Source organism: Nicotiana tabacum, chromosome 15 (assembly GCF_000715075.1).
Source record: "Nicotiana tabacum cultivar K326 chromosome 15, ASM71507v2, whole genome shotgun sequence".
NCBI classification, from domain to species: domain Eukaryota; kingdom Viridiplantae; phylum Streptophyta; class Magnoliopsida; order Solanales; family Solanaceae; genus Nicotiana; species Nicotiana tabacum.
Window position 1 is genome coordinate 115402240 of NC_134094.1, and position 12401 is coordinate 115414640.

The 12401-nt window shown below is 34.7% G+C and overlaps 1 protein-coding gene and 1 non-coding gene across 5 annotated transcripts; both read left to right on the forward strand.

The window, feature by feature from the left end:
* Positions 1 to 138: 138 nt before the first annotated feature.
* Positions 139 to 211, forward strand: TRNAA-CGC (transfer RNA alanine (anticodon CGC)). The gene has a single exon. It is a non-coding gene; the product is annotated as a tRNA-Ala (tRNA).
* A 90-nt stretch (positions 212 to 301) lies between these two features.
* Positions 302 to 8377, forward strand: LOC107807139 (uncharacterized). Of its 4 annotated transcripts, none has more exons than XR_012699414.1 (12): positions 302 to 782; positions 2147 to 2316; positions 3534 to 3611; positions 4066 to 4145; positions 4493 to 4595; positions 4762 to 5181; positions 5596 to 5703; positions 7158 to 7225; positions 7322 to 7428; positions 7534 to 7605; positions 7700 to 7753; positions 7850 to 8377. XR_012699414.1 is itself a non-coding variant. In XM_016631458.2 (12 exons), the coding sequence occupies exons 1-12, from the start codon at positions 365 to 367 to the stop codon at positions 7937 to 7939; spliced, it is 1749 nt and encodes a 582-aa protein (XP_016486944.1). In that variant the 5' UTR covers positions 304 to 364; the 3' UTR covers positions 7940 to 8377. The 4 variants fall into 4 exon arrangements, 2 of the variants coding, with proteins under 2 accessions (XP_016486944.1, XP_016486945.1); XR_012699415.1 differs by having other exon boundaries at positions 303 to 782; positions 4493 to 4574; XM_016631458.2 differs by having other exon boundaries at positions 304 to 782; positions 7341 to 7428.
* Positions 8378 to 12401: the final 4024 nt, after the last annotated feature.

A 12401-nucleotide genomic window follows, 5' to 3' on the forward strand; every position in this document is an offset into this window, starting at 1 on the left:
GCCCACCCCTAGTACACAAAGCTTCTTCCAGCAACTACACTTGCAACGGTGGAAATCATGTGAACTGAAAAATGAAATCCCCATATTAGATAAGCTATGCACAATCATTATGCTTAAGGCCATGAATAATCAACCATCGGGGGTGTAGCTCATATGGTAGAGCGCTCGCTTCGCATGCGAGAGGCACGGGGTTCGATTCCCCGCACCTCCATTTTCCCTTTTTCCATTTTTAGTTTTGGGCCCCGCCCTTTCCATTTCCAATGTTCCCTCCCAATAACAACCTCTCGTTCCTAATCTCCAGCTTCAGCAGATATAGTTCGCCTCGTTACACAATCTCAGCATTATCCAAACAGAAAAATCCCACATGACTCTCTGCTTGTTTTCTCCTTCCTTTCCCTGCTTCTCTTTCCCTTCCCACCGTTCCCAAAATTACTATTTTCTCCTCCCTTCTGCCGTCTATCAAACTTATTTCTCGAAAAATCTCCCTTTTTCTTACTCTTGTTCCTCAAAAACCTTCAGCTTGAAGCCGAAAGCTTCGTTGAGTGAGGCCGAGGGTGAAAACAAGGTGCAGTCGGAGTTGTTAGATGATGAATTGATTAGTCGGATTTCTGCTGCCAAAGATGCAAGTGAAGTATTGGAAATAATATCCCAAAAGATTGGGGAAAACGGTGGTGTAGTTAGCGCTTCTGATTGCTGTTTGATTATCTCCGCCGCACTTGATCGTAGTAATGCTGACTTGGCACTCTCTGTCTTTGATGCTATGCGTTCCACCTTTGATCCTGGTACATTTCATTATTAGCCCATTCTGAAAACAATTACACATTAATAATTTAACTTGAACTTTCCATTTTATCTTAATGACAAACTTTTATAACCATACAAAATATTATGACATGATCACAAATGTCAAAATTTCATTTCTTTCTTGAACTCTGTGTTAGTCAAACTATGTCATGTATAAGTTGAAATGAGGGGGTAATATTTTATGGTTTTCGTTATCCTATTCTGCGGGTTGTAGGAAGTGAGAGGTTTAGTTGTTTTAAAGAAAGGCGAATGCTTGATGGTTCTTCCAAAAGACTTGAGGAGACAGAGGTGGAGCTAGGATTTAAAATTTATGGGTTCTGAATTTGCAATCGAACCCATAACTCGTTAGTTACTGGGTTCACAATTAAGTATTTATATATATTTAATAGATTTTCTAACACAAATACAAATGTCTAAGCAAAAAGCTACTGGGTTCGTCCCCGTAGGTAACACTCTCCCTCCGCCACTGTGAGGAGATGTAACTGATCGCAAAATATATTTCGAATAATGCAAAGTTTTGTGTGCTGTTTGTGACATCTAAGTAAGTGGGGGTTGCTTTCGTGGGGTGAACTTTGTTCATTGTTTCCATCTGAAGTTGGAACTTAGATGTATTTAATGCGACGTGACTAAATGACTATTTAACTCGCATGTTGAAGGCAAATATTATTCTTAAGGAAGTGATTCCATGGCCTTTCACAATATATCTTGGCAATGAAGCACCTGCTATGATCATTGCTTTTTGGTATCAAAGGAAAAAACACAACTTTTGTGTTACTCGATGACTTGTGAATTTGATAAAAACTTTTTCAAGATCATTAGAAGTTACTCTTATCCGTTTCAAGTTGTTTGACACCATTCAGTTTATATATAACTTTCTCAACTTTCAAGACTTTAAGTTCATTAAATAATCTTAATTTTAAATGATAATGTGAATTTTCTTGAGCAAACTAACATTTCAATCTATTATTTTAATATTTTGTTCCAATATCACTAATACTATAAATAAGTCAAATGAAGATCTTAAACTTCATCTTCATCAAAACATCTTAAAATTCATGTCCCTTAACCTTCATATTAAATGGAATGGTGAGAGTATGAACTATGCATCCGTCCCCCCTCCCCGATAGGAGCGGAATCACTGCTGTGAGCAAGCTCCTTAGATAATAAAGTTAAGCTTTCAGATATGAGGATGAGATGAATAAAAGATATGGAACTGTCATCGGCTCATCGCAAGTTGTTATGATATGCAGTACTGTCTCTCACTATGATTCTCTTGTATCTTTCTGATCGTTTTTCATTGATATCCCAAATTATTGATTCACTTGACTTGCCCATATTTAAGGGACAACTGGTTTAGACAGAGGCCTGTCCTATGATAGATGGAGGTGGTCAAGGCCAGATGTTACTACATATACCTTGTTAGTTCGAGGACTTGCAACAGTGCTGAGGGTTTCAGACGCCCTTAGAATCATCGCCACTGTTTGTCGAGTGGGCATTTATCCTAGTGAAGAGGTTAGTAATTTCTTCACCCACACCAACTTGCTTTTGTTTTAGTCTGCTCTAAGTATCTTAATGTGTTAGAGTTGTGCACTTTGGATATGATACACAGTTGATCATCTCTCTGTATGAGCACCAAGCCAGTATGAAGAATTTTCTGTGGTAGATTAAATGTATTACGACTATTCCATCCAGATAAGTAGTTCATTTTGAATCAGTAATGTCATTACTTTCGTACCTGATAAACCACTTTGGAATTTTGGATGAGAAAAATGCAAGGAATGAACTATGTATTTATAAGTTTATTCATAGGTAAAACATGCTATACAAGAATTGTATGGATCACTTAACTTTCAGTTCTACCCTAGACAGTATAACTATATGAATCATCATTCTATCTTGTTAACTTTGTTTACTTAGTCAAGATATGAGTTTGAATCTATAAATGTTTTACTTATATTTGTAGTTGTCGTATATTAACAGCACACTAGCGCACATCTTCCTTGAAAAAATGATGGGACAACTGGTTGTACAATAATAGTCAATTAAAAGAGTTGATCTGAAGTCTTACATGCTTAGCTTGTTGATCTGAAGTCTTATATGTTTAGTTTATTCTTATATTTTCAACCACTTGTCTTTTAAAGTGCGATATAGTACTTTTCTACCATAAATTCTTGTATTTGCAGTTGGCTGAAGGAAAAACACATTCCCCGTTTCTCTTTCTTTGTCTCAATTTTCTAATGAAATAAGTTTCAATTTCAGTTCTTAATTTAAATGGAATTGTCCTACATTCAAATGTCTTCCATGCTAGACAATCCCATATACTGTCCTGGGTATAAATGAGTTGTCCTTTTATGTCCTGTGGTATGATACCAATGCTGTCAGAGCAAATTTAAGCCCACTTAGATTAATAACGTTTCCGCTAGAAATCCTAACGCGTAAGATTTCAAAGGTAGGCTATACTCAAAGAACTTTTATGATCAATTTTCCTCTGAAATTTGGACACTCTTCTCTCAATAGGGAAAATAAACTTGCTGGCATCTCACTGATATTACTCAAGAATCTGCTATTGGTAATTTTATCCTTATCAATCACATATCGAAATGTGGGAAGGTATAAGAAGACTCATGAAAAAATCTTTTTCGAATTAATTAGAGTATGGGTTCTTTTTACTCAGCTTTTATTGTCGTTTGATTACTCATAAAGTAACATGCAACTTTGGTGTCTAGCAGGTTCTCTTCGGCAAAGTCGTGCGATGTCCAAGTTGCATGATTGCTGTTTCTGTTGCTCAGCCACAAGATGGTATCCAGGTAGGCGAAAAAGTACTCAAGATTGTATGGGTTCTTTACAATAAAATGTTGTTAGTGGTAATTTGAGCTGCTTAGGATCAACCAACGAGTTCCACAGAGGATAGAGTTGGCTTGCTGGCTATACTTATTTACCAGTTTCTGGCCACAATAAAAAGATATGATGTTTTGAGGTGGTTTAAGAAAAGGCAATTTTAGTAGTCTGTTTCTTGTTATGATGAATAGTTTGTTGTTGCTATTGAGAACAGATGCTCCTCTGCATGCAATTTATACTAGGCATTGCTGATCAACCTGGTCAGTTATTGTGTGGATTATGTATAAACAAAAACATTCCATCAGTCTTATGGAATACTAAACCATTTTAACATAATCATTACAGTAGTTTCTCCACTTTTAACTTCAGTTTGCCTCTTGTAGTTTATTTCTAGTACATGACGTAAGAAACCCACTTCTGCAGGTTGTTTCCTGTTCAAAATGCCGCTACCAGTATGAGCTCGTTTCAGGCAACATTATTAGTATAGAGTCAGAAGAAATTAGGTTGGTTTTCTTTAGCTACTGTGTGATCCATTGTCTTTTGATTGAAGCGGTTGTACTTCATTAAAACATCGAAAGGAGACTCTGTACCAATTATTTCAAATTATAAACATATCACCAAAAAATAAAAAGTCAAGCAACACTCAGACAACTGCATGATTGTTTTTACACTATTTATTTTTCGATTTTTCATCAAGGTCAGATGCTATTCTTTTTATTTCAGTGCTTAGGTCAAACATATTATTACTAATTTACTCTTGTTCTGATGTTTGTCATGAGAAGTATGTTAGTGTATGGTGTTGATCCTGGGACATTCACTTTTTCTAAGGTTCTCCTCCTGCCGAACGCAGCATGGAAATTCCTGCATGGAGAAGGGGACTAAGATTCCTGCCAATGAAACAAAACATTCCAGCTGCTGTTCATTCTATTGTGGTACATTTCTTTTGGAAGATTGTATGTCAGTAGTATTTTCTAGTTTCTCCACCTTCACCTGGATCTTTTCTACTTTTTTCCTGTAATGGAGTTCTTACTCCTATTATTTTGAGACAATTCTTATCGACCAAACTTTTCATATTTCTTAGAAGAGGCTTCTTGAAATCAATTCTACCACTTTCTGTAGGTGGAGACCCCATCTGGGATGGCACGGACACACAGATTTGCTACTGAAACAGTTGATCTTCCTGCACAAGAAGGTGAGAGAGTGACCATTGCTGTAGCAGCACCACCAAATGTTTACCGAGAGGTGGGTCCGCTAAAGTTTAATCCTAAAGCTCCAAACGTCTACCCAGGAGAGCCTTTGTGCTTGACTAACCATAGAGATGGCCGTGCATCACCCTTACTCAGAGCGCCCAAAAAAGATAAAGGCCCATCTTTATTAAACCCTTCTATCCTCGTTCCTCTCCTTGCTGTATTTGCCACTGGAGATGCTGCCTCTGGAATGATAGATCCCAACTTGCCTCAGATAATAACAGTTGCTGCAGTTTCCTCAATCACTCTTGGGGCCACTTTAAATAATCTGGTTTTCCCCCAACTCAGCAAGGTATGCTATTTTTTTTTTTCTTTTTAATTTCATGGTTGAAGGATGATATCTGAAATCTGTATTCACAAGTTTATTTAAGATTTCGACAAACACTCCTTCTGGGGTTCCCCAACCCACACGCAAAGAAAAAGGAGAGCAGAAACTACAAAGGAAAGGAGAACACAGAAACTATCTTCCTACATTCACATTTTGCACCTGCCTTTCTTTTTCCCTATTGCATTAAGTCAGAGAAGTAAAAATTATAGGTTGAGTTTCTTTTTATAGAATGGTCATATTTGCTTTGCTGGAGTTTGTTCTGTATTCACAAGCTTATTTAAGATTTTGACAAACATACTCCTTCTGGGGTTCCCCGACCCCCACACAAAGGAAAAAGGAGACAGCAGAAACTTATTTTTCTCTACTTTTTGGTGATAGCTTCCTCAGAGATTAGTTGATACCATTGCCATCAGGCAGCAACTCTTATCTCAGTATGATGTGCTCCAATCACGGATAAAGGAGTTGAAAGTATCTGCCGAGAATGAGGTATACTTCTCCTGTGCAACTGTGTTAAGTCACTTGTTCTCTGGTAGCATTTACATCCAACAAGCTCTCAATGAATTTCCTGCCAGGTCCCTGAAAAGATAAAAGGCAACTGAAATAAAAAAGAAAGAATAAGAACTGTGATAGGTTTGCTAAGTCGCCTTGTTTCACACCTGCATACTTGGGTTGACAGCCACATGCTTTCGCACTTCCTTTGTCCATTGATGACTAGAACTTTCCAAATAGTAAGTAGGGGCTAGGGTTGATATCTTCTTAAAAAGTCATTTTGGCTAAATCTACAAAGAAAAAATTATGCACCCACTGCCACAAAGGAATAGGTGGTGCAGTATAGAAGATTCTTAGTGTCGATTCATAAGGAAATTTTGTCAGTTCAAATCATTCCAACAACATTTCCATTTTTTTAAAGATTTGTTTTTCTGAAAGTCAATTCTCCGCCTCTGGCCCTTGGCATAGATGAGACACTTAAACGAAGATAGTTATAAATAACACTTACATGTTTGAGTTCAACAGCTAGCTGTTTTGATGGGACGAAAGCATTTCTATTATTGATGCTCCTGTGTTCTTTTTAAAAATTGTTTAATGCCTTTTGATTTTATACTTCGTTCATTTTATATGTTAGTTCAAAAGTAGGCAAACAGGTTCTATAGTGATTGCCTTAAGGGGATCTTTATCAATGCTTTTTCTAGGCAAAAGCAATTGCTTAAAGATATTGACTCGTTAGTTGGATATTCCATTGTCACAACCTCATTCCTTTGTACCTCTCTCTCTCTCTCTCTCTCTCTCTCTCTCTCTCTCTCTCTCTCTCTCTCTCTCTCTCTCTCTCTCTCTCTCTCTCTCTCTCTCTCTCTCATACATAAAAAACCTAGTCATTCACTCTTGAGTCTCATCAATGAATTACCTTGTTCTCTGCTATTGCTCCATTGCCCTGTTAACGATTGTCGAGTGAACTTTGTGACCTGCATCTGCCTCTGGTTATACATATATGGTTCTATTTCTTTTGTAGAAAATTTTAGTTGGCAGTTAGTTTTGTACTTAAAAAGGAATTCTTATCTGTTTTAGAAAAAGTAGGAAGCAGCATAATGTTACCATAAAGTCGTGCGAATACCATTGATATTTTTATTCGTAAAGTCCTCTCATTTTGCTGTCAAAATTCCCATGCACCAGAATTCATGCTTGTGGAACATATGCATTGTCCTTAAATATTATTTGTCTCGCTCATTAATTATTATTGAGTTTGCTATCACCTTCCATTGAGTGTTAAAACATGGTCTGCATAAAAAGGCAATATCTTTTTTATGAGTTCATCTTTAAACAAGTTCAATGACATAGATTTGCATCATTAGTTGATTTCTAGAAGCACTCCGGAATCAACCCCTTGTATGATTTATTGTCTTGACCGTGTGTTTTGAAGTAAAGTCTGTTTACTCATTTTGCAGGTCTGGATGTTGGCTCGCATGTGCCAACTGGAAAACAAAATCTTTGCTGTTGGAGAACCTTCTTATCGGTAAAGCCTCTTAAATCTCTTATACCTTTGTTTTTTATTATTATTAACTTATGTTTAGACTAAAATGTGCATGCTTGTTTTGTCACTCATTACAAGGCTTTCTCTATGATTTAAGGGCCCGGAGAAGTAGGGTGAAAAGGGTGCGCGAAAGCTTGGAAAGATCCCTTAGGAGAAGGATCGAGCTGATTGAAAGCTATGCAAGAGTGAGTTATCTTTCCAGAAATGCCCGGTTGGATCATTTTAAAGTCAAATACTACCATGTAACATGAATTCTGGAATTTATGAATAATATGCCTTGTCTATTGCAGATTTCTTCCATCATAGAAATTGAAGTAGAGATGGATTCAGATGTTCTTGCTGCTGAAGCAGCAGGGAATGCGGTAAGGATCATTTTGCTCGAATTTAGACATTCCCTTTTCTTTAAACACGTGTAAACTATAGTGGAGGTATTTCTTTCTTCTTTACTTTATGCAGGAAAATATTGCTGAACAAATACAACAAATAATGGAGCTTGAAAATCTTGAGGAAGTATGTGTCGTTTACTAAGTACTGTGTTTATTATAATAACCAGTTTAAACACCATTTAGTCTTGGCATTGATACTGTAATTCGTCCATTATTGCAGAAATGGATAATCCAAGCAGAGGCAAACGATGAGGCCGAAAGGCTTCTTAGTTCTGAACCCATAACTACAGAAACGATTTTAGAAAGATGATAACTACTGTGCATAATTGTACCAAGAGTAAATATCCAACCTTACTGGTTCATTTCATTGTATTTGGCAATTTGTTATCGACGTATGCTGGATCAAACAGATGTTCATTTCTGGGTTTCATACGTTATCATTACCAGAGGCTTTCATAAGTTTAATAGCCAGAGATTCTGAAGTTTTCAATTAGGAATGGTCGTAAAGGGAAGAGAACTTGTATCACAAGGGATTCTCAGAACTCACAAGTGATCCATACTTTACGGCTCATTTATCTTTCTTTTGTTGATCTGTAAAGATATTGTTTATTGGGAAAAAAAAACAGAAAAAGAAGAACAACAGAAGATACATCATGTAAACTCTTTGGCGATTATTTGTGTAATTCTTGAAATTGCAACTCTTTTGAAGTTCGTACTTTTTTAGTTTAAAGCAAAATTTGTAGAAAAATGTTTACAAGTTTAAACATTCTGAAGTTGTGGTTTGTATGTATGTTTCAAGTGAAGTTCAAATCCTCGACTTTTACTTACAAACCTTCAGCTTTTACCGATCTTTCTCTCTCTTTCTTTTTCCAGAAAATAACTATCCAAAAGGAAGAGAATGTTGTTGAAATAAAATTCCGACGCTCCACCATTTCTTCTCTTACGGGGTCGTTTGGTATGAGATATAAGAAGGTATAGTGTTCGTATAAAAAATTAATATCACCTTAATACTTTGTTTGGTTAGCAAACCAGGGGATAACTTATACCTTGTAGAGTGTGGGGTAATTAGTGTCGGAATAACTTATACCTTCTTCTTAAAAATTATGCAATTATCATTTTAATACAACATACTAAAACAGTGGATAAAAAATAATATCACGATAACTAATCACAGCATAACTAATCACAGCATAACTTATCACAGCATAACTAATCCCAACATAACTAATCACATCATAACTTATCCAAGCATAACTTATCCCGGCATAAGCCGTATTCAAACCAAACGACCCCTTAGTATTTACTTTTCTTATTTCATTTTACATAACACTCTTTATATTTTAAATTTGTTTCAAAACGATTGACATTTGTTAATATTGATTTTTTTAAACTTTGGCCTTTGCATTTTATCTTTAATAAGATATTTTGTATTCACAGTAAAGTCATGACATATTTATAGCCTGTTTTGCCAAGATTCTCCAAGCTGAAAAGTACTTTTTTTTTATTTTAAAAAGCACTTTTTTTTCAAAGTTGAAGTGTTTGGCCAAGCTTTTAGAAGGAAAAAAATGCTATTGAGTAGAAGCAGAAAAAAGTAGTTTCTTCCCAGAACCACTTTTTTAAAAAGCAGAAAAATACACTTATAGCCTGTTTGGCCAAGCTTCTAAAATCAGCTTATTTTGAAAAGTGTTTGTACTTTTGGTGATAAGAAATTTGTGTTTGGCTAATTAATTTGAAAAGTACTTTTAAGCAGTAATTAGGGTTTGGCCAAGCTTTTAAAAACTGTTTCTAAGTGTATTTTCTCATAAGTGCTTCTGAGAAAAGTGCTTTTGGAGAGAAGCTACTTTTTTCTGCTTTTCAAAAACTGCTTCTGCTTCTCCTCAAAAGCATTTTTTTTTCCTACTAAAAGCTTGGCCAAACATCTCACTTTTTGGAAAGAAGCACTTTTGGCTAAAAAAAAAAAAAGCACTTTTGGCCCCCCAAAAAACTTGGTCAAACAGGCTATTAGAAGTATTTTTTAAAAGCTTAGCCAAGGCCACTAATTGTTGCTTAGAAGTGCTTTTCAAATTAATTAGCCAAACACAAACAGCTTCTCACGAAAAGTGCTTTTGAAAAAAAACACTTCTCAAAATAAGCTGATTTTTCCAGCTTGGCCTAACATGCTATTAATATCATATATTTTGAGAATATTTTTAGTTGTACCAATTTTTTTTTCTTAAACTTTATGCTCAAATAAATAAAACAATAAGAAATTAACGTAAATAGTCGCTCATCTAATGACTAAAATTAAAACTAGCCGAAGATTATATAATATATATAATTCATAGTATAATCCGTACACACACTGATGAGCTTAAAATTACTCGATATTTAGACCTTCTTTGTTTCTTGGATTGGATTGATTTGATAGGGATTTAGCCTGAATTGTGGCTTAATATGTTACTTTTCGATCTAGGTATTGAAGAGATGATCAATGGACAGATAATGCATGAAGTGGGAGAAAAACTAGATGAGGAATGAAGAAAAGAGAAGTGAGGCCGCGCAACTGAAGATGTGAACACGCACCTGAGCGCGCACAAGTCACAGGCGGTCTGGAGGTTATGCGCACCCATATGCACGGCAACGCATGTCTGCCTCCGAGAAAGTTTAGTGTCATAGAGGAGGTATCTTGGATTTTGGAGCAACTTTTGGAGAGAAGAAGTCAAGGAAACAATATAGACTTTGAATATTTCATCTAAATCATTCAATACGAAAGTTTGTTTAAATTTGTGGGTTGTAATATTTTTTTGTTCTCTTAATACTCTTATGATGAACAAATTCTCCACTATGGAGTAGTCCTTCTTAGGGTTATTGACAAATAATGCGACTTGATTATTATTTGAGGATTTGATTTTTGTCAGTTGCTTGAATTCGTTGAAAGAGTTTTAAATTGAATTACAAAGTTATTTATGGTTTTACTTTAATCGAAATAGAAGTGTTGCTGCAATTATCATTTTGTTATCTTGTTTGGGTTAATTTCACGACTCATATAGGTAATAGAAAAAACTTGTAGAGTTATCAATTGACCCAATTTAGAGAAATAGTCGAGAAACGTTCTTCGTAAGATCATTCATTCAACGCTTCATAGCACTTGTCATTAGGTTGTTTAACGGAACTTTCATTCATTCGGAAGAAGAATTTGAATCCTTAAAATCATTTATTGAAATCGAAAGAGTCAACAGAACTTAAGAGTGCTTAGCACAGAATTATCTCGAATAATAGTTGAGCACATTTTTTGTCAAAGCCTTTATTTCTCTCATTGATATTCAATCGTTGTTACTTAACTATCCAATTTCCATTATTCATTCTTAACTGATAATCTTAGTTTTCACTCTTAGTTTGTTGATAACTCAAGTACAAAGGTTTATTTTCCTGAATAGTGTTAACGTGAAGATTTATTTGAACATTATTTAAATCAAATCCTGTGGAGACGATTTAATATTATACTATCTTTGACTAGCAAACTTAAGTTTTATATATTGATTTTGCGCTCGTCACACACACACACATATATATATATATACCTACCTGTTAAAAAAAAGTAATCAGTGAATCCGATTAGTTATTTGCGTAAAAATCCTATTTAATAAAATAAAGAAGAAAGTGTAAGAATCCCAATAAAATAAAAAAAGAACAGATGTAATACTTTTCTTTCTGCGTCGGTGGTGATGATAGGGTTTCACGTGGCCAATTCTTCGTGACAGGCAAAAAGGAGGAAACAACATTTAGCTAATTATTACTAATGCTACGTGACAATCGGACAGTTAACAACAACGACAAAAGGCTTAACCCATTTCATTTCATTTCAAAGAATGATTGACACCTACGTCTTTTCCTAATTCAGATTAAATTATTTGGAGATCCATAATTATTGGAAAAGAAACAAAAAGAAACAAGCAAAGATATTTCGATGATCGAAAGTCTTTTTATATTATTGAAAATATTTCAGGAATTTCAAGAGCGGTCAATCTCTTGATTTTTTTTCCCCGCTGAAAGTGTTATCTTCTATTTTATCAATCTATGTTTTGATTCTTATTTTTTCCTCTAAAATTATCTCTATTTAATTTTATGCTGTCCTCGAACAGTGAAAAAGGTATTGTAGCATAAGGGAATAATCTTACTGATAAAAAAAGATGTAAGTTCCTTTTTAGCATATTCTTTGGCTATTGATCATGTTGTAAAAAAGAATATTCTCGAAAATGAATACAAGGCACAGGTGCAATAAAATATGAAGTAATACAATACAATACTTCATCTTCTTGTTTTTTGAGATTTAAATATTTTAATTTTGACCATACATTTGGATATAAATTTTTGTTAATTTTTCGAAATAAAATTTACATATTTAGAAACTAAATAAAAAGTAATATAAGTCACAAGAATTAGTAATTTAAAATATTTAAAAAAATATATAAGAAATTATAATCAAAATATAATTTGTTAGCTCTTAAAATCCAAACAACTTCATATAAAGTATTACGTTTCTACATAAAAAATGATTTCCGTCCAAAAAGACAGCTGGCCGATACTAATCATTTCCCGAATGCCGCAGAACTTGACAAAACATCCTCTCTGGCCTCTTTTTTTTTTTTTTTCTTTCTCTTAGAGATGTCCGACACAAATTAAAAAGTTACACCAAACAAGACACCAATTCATATACGAAAAACAATATAGTTTGATTCACTGTTTAAATTTTAATAATTTAAAAGCAATGAAAAGAAAGGATTTTCTGCCCA